The sequence below is a fragment of the Chiloscyllium plagiosum genome, chromosome 32, assembly GCF_004010195.1.
Source record: "Chiloscyllium plagiosum isolate BGI_BamShark_2017 chromosome 32, ASM401019v2, whole genome shotgun sequence".
Taxonomy (NCBI): Eukaryota; Metazoa; Chordata; class Chondrichthyes; order Orectolobiformes; family Hemiscylliidae; genus Chiloscyllium; species Chiloscyllium plagiosum.
In genome coordinates, this window is record NC_057741.1 from 3,825,233 (window position 1) to 3,832,889 (window position 7,657).

The window sequence follows — 7,657 nt, forward strand, 5'->3', positions numbered from 1 at the left end:
CACTGACCAATTTAAAAAAAAATTAATATGCCAATGTTTAAGAAGCAAAGAGATTAAAAACCTATTACTGGAAGATACTTAAATGAATCACTGGGCCATTAAGGTTTACATCACAAGGCCATTCAACCCATCATCTCTGAACATGATTTTTATTTAAGTAACCTAAAACTAATCCTACAAACAAACCTTTTGCTATTTTCCAACTTCTTCCTCAACTCAAATATTCAGGGTTACTCCAGCTATTTTTCCCTTTATGACTTTTTCATTATTCATCCACATCCAAGCTAAGATCCTATCACTAACTTTAAACTATAGCGTTATGTAAAAGTCTTTAAACCAAATTTCTACAACAATAGTGTTACTCATTTCTACATTAACAATCTTATTTTACTCAGCTCAGACAGCCTGTTCTTAAGAGAGATAGCTTCATCATATACTGGTACACAATTTCTCTCTCTCTCTGCAGCTCAATAGCAATGAATCCACGAAGCTCTTCTAGCCATATCCAATTATGAATCCATTATATTTCACACTATTTACACTCTCATTACTAGCTCATTAACTGACAAACAAGTCATATCTTAACTTGTTTCTTCAAAGCCTAGTTCTCCATTTTCCATGTTAAATTTGACTGTCCATCGCTATCTTGTTTATTGATAGAGGGAAGATCTGTGAGAATATCCTGCTGCATCCAGAACGAGAGATCTCTCAATATAGCAGACATAAAGAGCCTCTCATACACAAAGGCATGCTAAACAATTGGTCATCATTTACAATCAATAGTTAAACAATATCAGAACTTAACTCATTTTATTTTCCCAACTAGTCGCCTCAATTTTTTTTTCTAAATTTATGCAATATGTTTCACATCAAAACCAATGATCTTCCCAAATGTAATTTGTTGGCAAATAGTCAAAAAGTATACAATAACAAATCTGTTGCTTTACCTTCAAAACTCTGAGCACCCGATCTTGGCAGGCTAGTATTGGTGTAATGTGACCTATTTTTTCCACTGGTAAGCAGATTATATCATTGATCTTGTCACTGGAAAGGTAATAGTCCTGATCTTTACAGTCACAGTAGTGATTATAGATATAGTTTGCACACAAGAAAAGGTCTGCACCAGACACGTACCTATAAGGAATCAATATTCAGTGAGAATTTTCTGAATATATATGATGCAAGTGAAAAGGCTATTCAAAAACACACAAGTACATTTTCAATGGAATTAATTAAAGAAAATGTCATATTATGCTGCAAACTGGCAGCCTTTTGACTGGCCAGACGATAGTGTTGACCACCTCAGCGCAAACTGTGTTAAGCATCAATTGGAGTGGCACTTGATCCCCACATGGAAGTTTGTACTGCATTTGCTTGGCAAAGATGCTGAAGAGTTTGCTGGTCTGCTTCTCTGAGCCTTTTCCTTAGTTGATTTGAATTAACTTAAGATGCTGGTATCCCGTCACTAAGTCACCCTTTACATACATGTGGAAATTCCTTGACACTGATCCAGCTTCCTCAGAGCGACAGGATGTTTGATACTCCTATTTTTAATCTGTCAGCCAGAGCTTCCTGATTGGACCAGATTAACAGCCCCAGTCAAGAAGCTCATATTGTAAGAAGTCCACCTGGCTGACCTTGTAACAATCACTACAGTTGATTTTTCAATTTCTACTTCTTCCTCCAATTTCCCTCAAAACGTTGTCCACCAGTCACAACTATCAGTGACAGTCTTCCAGTTGTCAGGTCAATGTCACCATGTGAGGCAGAAGCAGGGACCTGAGTTCAATTCCACCCTCAGGTGACTGTTTATGTGGGGTTTGCATGTTCTCCCCGTGTTTATGTGGAATTCCAGTGGGTGTTCTGGTTTCCTCCCACAGTCCAAAGATATGCAGGTTAGGTGGATTGGCCATACTACATTGATTTACTTTTGTTTTGATTTGATTTATTACTGTCATGTGTACTGAGGTACAGTGAAAAGTATTGTCTTATGTGCTTTACAGGCAAATTGTACTACACAAGTGCATCAGAATAACAGAACAGAATACAGGATACAGGGTTACAACTGCCAAGAAAGTGCAGAAAGAGATCAACAGTAACATTTAAGAAGTCCATTCAAAAGTCTGAAACCTGCAAGGAAAAAGCTGTTCTTGAATCTGTTCATAAGTGTTTTCAACCTTTTATAAATCTGCCCAATGGGAGAGGGTTGACGAGAGTGGAAGAGGGTATATCCAGAGTGGGAGGGGTCTTTGATTATGTTGGTTGCTTTCCTGATTCAGCAGGAAGTACAGATGAAGTCAATGGACAGAGGCTGGTTTGTGTGATGGACTGGGCTGTGTTCACAACTCTCTATAGTTTCAAAGGAAGAAAATATACAGCCCAGGAACAGGCCCTTCAGCCCTCCAAGCCTGTGCTGATCCAAATCCATTGTGTAAACCTATTGCCCAATTCCTAAAGGTCTGTATCCCTCTGCTTCCCACCTACTCATGCATCTACCTAGACGCACCTTAAATGAAACTACCGTGCCTGCCTCTACCGGCAACTTGTTCCAGGCACCTACCACCCTCTGTATAAAATACTTGCCGCATGTATCCCCCTTAAACTTTTCACCTCTCACCTTGAACACGTGACCTCTCATTATTGAATTCCTCACCCTGGGAAAAAGCTTATCTCTATCCACCCTCTCTATACCCTTCATGATTTTGTAGACCTCAATCACGTCCCTGCTCAATCTCTATTTTTCGAATGAAAACAATCCTAACCTCTCCTCATAGCTACAACCTTGCACACCAGGCAACATCCTCATAAGCCTTCTCTGCACCCTCTCCAAAGTATCCACATCCTTTTGGTAATGTGGTGACCAGAACTGTACACAGTACTCTAAATGTGGGGCCGAACCAAAGTAATGTACAATTTTAACATGACCTGCCAGCTCTTATTACTCAATACCACAACCGATGAAGGCAACCATACCATATGCCTTCTTGACCACTCCATCCGCCTGTGCAGCCACTTTCAGGTTACAATGGATCTGAACTCCCAGATCTCTCTGCTCATCAACTTTTTCCAAGGCTCTTCCATTTACAGTACAGTTCGCTCTAGTATTGGATCTTCCAAAATGCATCACCTCACATTTGCCTGGATTGAACTCCATCTGCCACTTCTCCGTCCAACTCTCCAGTCTATCTATATTCTCCTGTATTCTTTGATTCAAGACGGAGGATGGGGACAATTTCTGGCTGTAACAGCTGATCTTTTTTTTGAGGTATTTTAGGTGCTGGAGGTGAGTTCCTCGAATTCCAGGAGCAGTAATTACTGTTTTATATGCTGTTGCATTGTTTTGAAACTTTGGAAAAAAAAAGTCAAAACAACAGCATTTTTAAACGGGAGAAGAGCAGACAAAGGAAGCACATGGTGAGGCCATTGCAGGAGAGATAGAGAGCAAGAGAGAGAAACCTGCACAGTTACTGCCTTTGCTGTTTGAATTCATGTATCACTGGAGATTGGAGTGCATCTGGGAAAATTAACAAACAGTGAAATTCATAACTAATCTTGGAGGAACCTGTTTGGGCGAAGTTCACAGCACAGAATCAAATAAGTTAATCGTTGTTTTTAAGTGTGGCCTACAGAGAATTGGCAGTAGTGAGTAGAGTGGGTTCTTTCTTGATTATATGTTTTTGGAGATATGTCTCTTGATTAAACTTAAAATATAAGTCATAACTATTAATTTAACCTGGTGCAGTGTTTGTAGAGGAATAAGACGGTGTTATTTTCTGGGTCTGTAGATTGTGAAGGAGCAAAAATGGCCTTTAATAGAGTGATATGTACTTCTTGTCGGATGTGGGAGTTTAAAAAGAGTTTAAGGGTTACTGCGGAATATATCTGCCATAAATGCTGTTGGCTACAAATCTTACCAGATCGAATGGATCAGTTGGAGAGGAAGTTAGAAGCAATGAAGAATTTGCAACAGCAACATTGTGTGATGGATGGCAGTTATAGGAAGGGGGGGAAGTCTCAGATACAGTCACATAGATGGGTTAACTCCAGGAAAAGTAAGAGAGGTAGGCGGCTAGTGCAGGAGTCTTTTGTGGATATACCCATTTCAAACAAGTATGCTGTTTTGGAAAATGTAAGGGGTGATGGATTCTCAGGGAACGTAGCACGAACAGCCAAGTTTCTGGTATTGAGACTGGCTCTAATGTAATGAGGGATATGCTGGGTTCAAGGGATCAATTGTGTTAGGGTATTCTCTAGTCCGAGGTACAGAGATGTTTCTGTGGCCAGCAGCAAAAAAGCGGAATGGTGTGTTGCTTACCTGGTGTCAGGATCAAGGATGTCTCAGAGAGGGTGCAGAATGTTCTAATAGGGGAGAGGGGCCAGCAAGAGGTCATTGTCCACATTGGAACCAATGACATTGGAAGGCAAAAGGTTGAGATTCTGAAGGGAGATTACAGAGAGTTAGCAGGAATTTAAAAAGGAGGTCCTCGAGAGTAGTAATAGCATTACAGCTGTGTTGAGGGAGGATATTTCCAGAAATACATCCAGGGAAGTTATTTGGGTGGAACTGAGAAATAAGAAAGGGATTATCACATTATTGGGATTGTATTATAGACCCCCTAATAGTCAGAGGAAAATTGAGAAACAAACTTGTAAGGAGATCTCAGTTATCTGTAAGAATAATAGAATGGTTATGGTAGGGGATTTTAACTTTCCAAACATAGACTGGGACTGCCATAGTGTTAAGGGTTTAGATGGAGAGGAATTTCTTAAGTGTGTACAAGATAATTTTCTGATTCAGCACGTGGATGTACTTACTAGAGAAGGTGCAAAACTTAACCTACTCTTGGGAAATAAGGCAGGGCAGGTGACTGAGGTGTCAGTGGGGGAGCACTTTGGGGCCAGCGACCATAATTCTATTAGATTTAAAATAATGATGGAAAAGGATAGACCAGACCTAAAAGTTGAAGTTCTAAATTGGAGAAAGGCCAATTTTGGCGGTATTAGGCAAGAATTTTCGAAAGCTGATTGGGGACAGATGTTCGAAGGTAAAGGGACGACTGGAAAATGGGAAGCTTTCAGAAATGAGTAACGAGAATCCAGAGAAAGTATATTCCTGTTAGGGTGAAAGGAAAGGCTGGTAGGTATAGGGAATGCTGGATGACTAAAGAAATTGAAGATTTGGTTAAGAAAAAGAAGGAAGGATATGTAAGGTATAGACAGGATAGTTCGAGTGAATCCTTAGAAGAGTATAAAGAAAGTAGGAGTATACTTAAGAGGGAAATCAGGAGGGCAAAAAGGGGACATGAGATAGCTTTGGCAAATGGAATTAAGGAGCGTCCAAAGAGTTTTAAGGGCCCCTCAAAGATCAGCAAGGCAGCCTTTGTGTCAAGCTGCAGAAAATGGGGGAGATACTAAATGAGCATTTTGCATCAGTATTTACTGTGGAAAAGGATATGGAAGATATAGACTGTAGGGAAATAGATGGTGACATCTTGCAAAATATCCATATTACAGAGAAGGAAGTGCTGGATGTCTTGAAACGGGTAAAGGTGGATAAATCCCCGCGACCTGATCAGGTGTTCCTTAGAACTCTGTGGGAAGCTAGAGAGGTTATTGCTGGGCCTCTTGCTGAGATATTTGTATCATCAATAGTCACAGGTGAGGTACCGGAAAACTGGAGGTTGGCAAACGTGGTGTCACTGTTTAAGAAGGGTGGTAAGGACAAGCCAAAGAACTATAGACCAGTGAGCCTGACGTCGGTGGTGGGCAAGTTGTTGGAGGGAATCCTGAAGGACAGGATGTACATGTACTTGGAAAGGCAAGGACTGATTAGGGATAGTCAACATGGCTTTGTGCATGGGAAATCATGTCTCACAAACTTGATTGAGTTTTTTGAAGAAGTAACAAAGAGGATTGATGAGGGCAGAGCGGTAGATGTGATCTATATGGACTTCAGTAAGGCGTTCGACAAGGTCCCCATTGGAGACTGATTAGCAAGGCTAGATCTCATGGAATACAGACAGAACTAGCCATTTGAATACAGAACTGGCTCAAAGGTAGAAGACAGAGGGTGGTGGTGGAGTGTTGTTTTTAAGACTGGAGGCCTGTGACCAGTGCAGTGCCACAAGGATTGGTACTGGGTCCTCTATTTTTCTGTCATTTACATAAATTTGGATGTGAGCATAAGAGGTAGAGTTAGTAAGTTTGCAGATGACACCAAAATTGAAGGTATAGTGGACAGCGAAGAGGGTTACCTCAGATTACAACAGGATCTTGACCAGATGGGCCAATGGGCTGAGAAGTGGCTGATGGAGTTTAATTCAGATATATGCAAGGTGCTGCATTTTGAGAAAGCTATTCTTAGCAGGACTTATACACTTAATGGTAAGGTCCTAGGGAGTGTTGCTGAACAAAGAGACCTTGGAGTGCAGGTTCATAGCTCCTTGAAAGTGGTGTCGCAGGTTGATAGGATAGTGAAGAAGGCATTTGGTATGCTTTCCTTTATTGGTCAGAATATTGAGTACAGGAGTTGAGAGGTCATGTTGCGGCTGTACAGGACAGTGGTTAGGCCACTGTTGGAATATTGTTTGCAATTCTGGTCTCCTTCCTATCAGAAAGATGTTGTGAAACTTGAAAGGGTTCAGAAAACATTCACAAGGATGTTGCCAGGGTTGGATGATTAGAGCTATAGGGAGAGGCTGAACAGGCTGGGGCTGTTTTCCCTGGAGTCGGAGGTGAGGGGTGACCTTAGAGGTTTACAAAATTATGAGGGGCATGGATAGGGTAAATAGGCAAAGTCTTTTCCCTGGGGTCGGAGAGTCCAGAACTAGAGGGCATAGGTTTAGGGTGAGAGGGGAAAGATATAAAAGAGAACTACGGGGCAACTGTTTCACACAGAGAGTGGTACATGTATGGAATGAGCTGCCAGAGGAAGTCGTGGCGGCTGGTACAATTGCAACATTTAAGAGGCATTTGGATGGGTATATGAATAGGAAGGGTTTGGAGGGATATGGGCCGGGTGCTGGCAGGTGGGACTAGATTGGGTTGGGATATCTGGTCAGCATGGACGGGTTGGACCGAAGGGTCTGTTTCCATGCTGTACATCTCTATGACTCTATCCATGACTATGACAGTCCCCTATGCTTTCTACTACTCCACCAATATTCGTATCATCTGCAAACTTACTGATCAGACCAACAATGCCCTCTTCCAGACTATTTATGTACATCACAAATAACAGTGGCCCCAGCACTGAGCCTTGTGGAACACCGCTGGTCACCTTTCTCCATTTCGAGAAACTCCTTTCAACTACCACTCTGTCTCCTTTGCTTAACCAGTTCTTTATCCACCTAGCTAGAACACCCTGCAACTTTCTCTATTAGTTTACTATGGGGAACCTTATCAAACGCCTTACCAAAATCCATGTATATGACATCTACAGCCCTTCCTTCATCTATCAACTTGGCCACTTCCTCAAAGAACTCTATTAAAGGCACGATCTACCCTGCACAAAACCATGTTGCCTACCACTAATAAGCCCATTCTTTTCCAAATACAAATAGATTTTATCCCTCAGTACCTCTCTAGCAACTTTCCTACCACTGACGTCAGGCTCACTGGTCTGTAGTTACCTGGAATATCCCTACTACTCTAGGGA

General features: G+C 41.5%; 1 protein-coding gene across 3 annotated transcripts in view; it reads right to left on the reverse strand.

Annotated features, from left to right (window-relative positions):
* Nucleotides 1–7,657, reverse strand: part of bbs7 (Bardet-Biedl syndrome 7) — a 59,967-nt gene that overhangs the window by 38,785 nt on the left and 13,525 nt on the right. For all 3 annotated transcript variants that reach the window (XM_043674029.1, XM_043674030.1, XM_043674031.1), the window contains one exon: nt 948–1,134. In XM_043674029.1, coding sequence (XP_043529964.1) covers nt 948–1,134 — 187 coding nt within the window. The remainder of the gene's footprint in view (nt 1–947; nt 1,135–7,657) is intronic.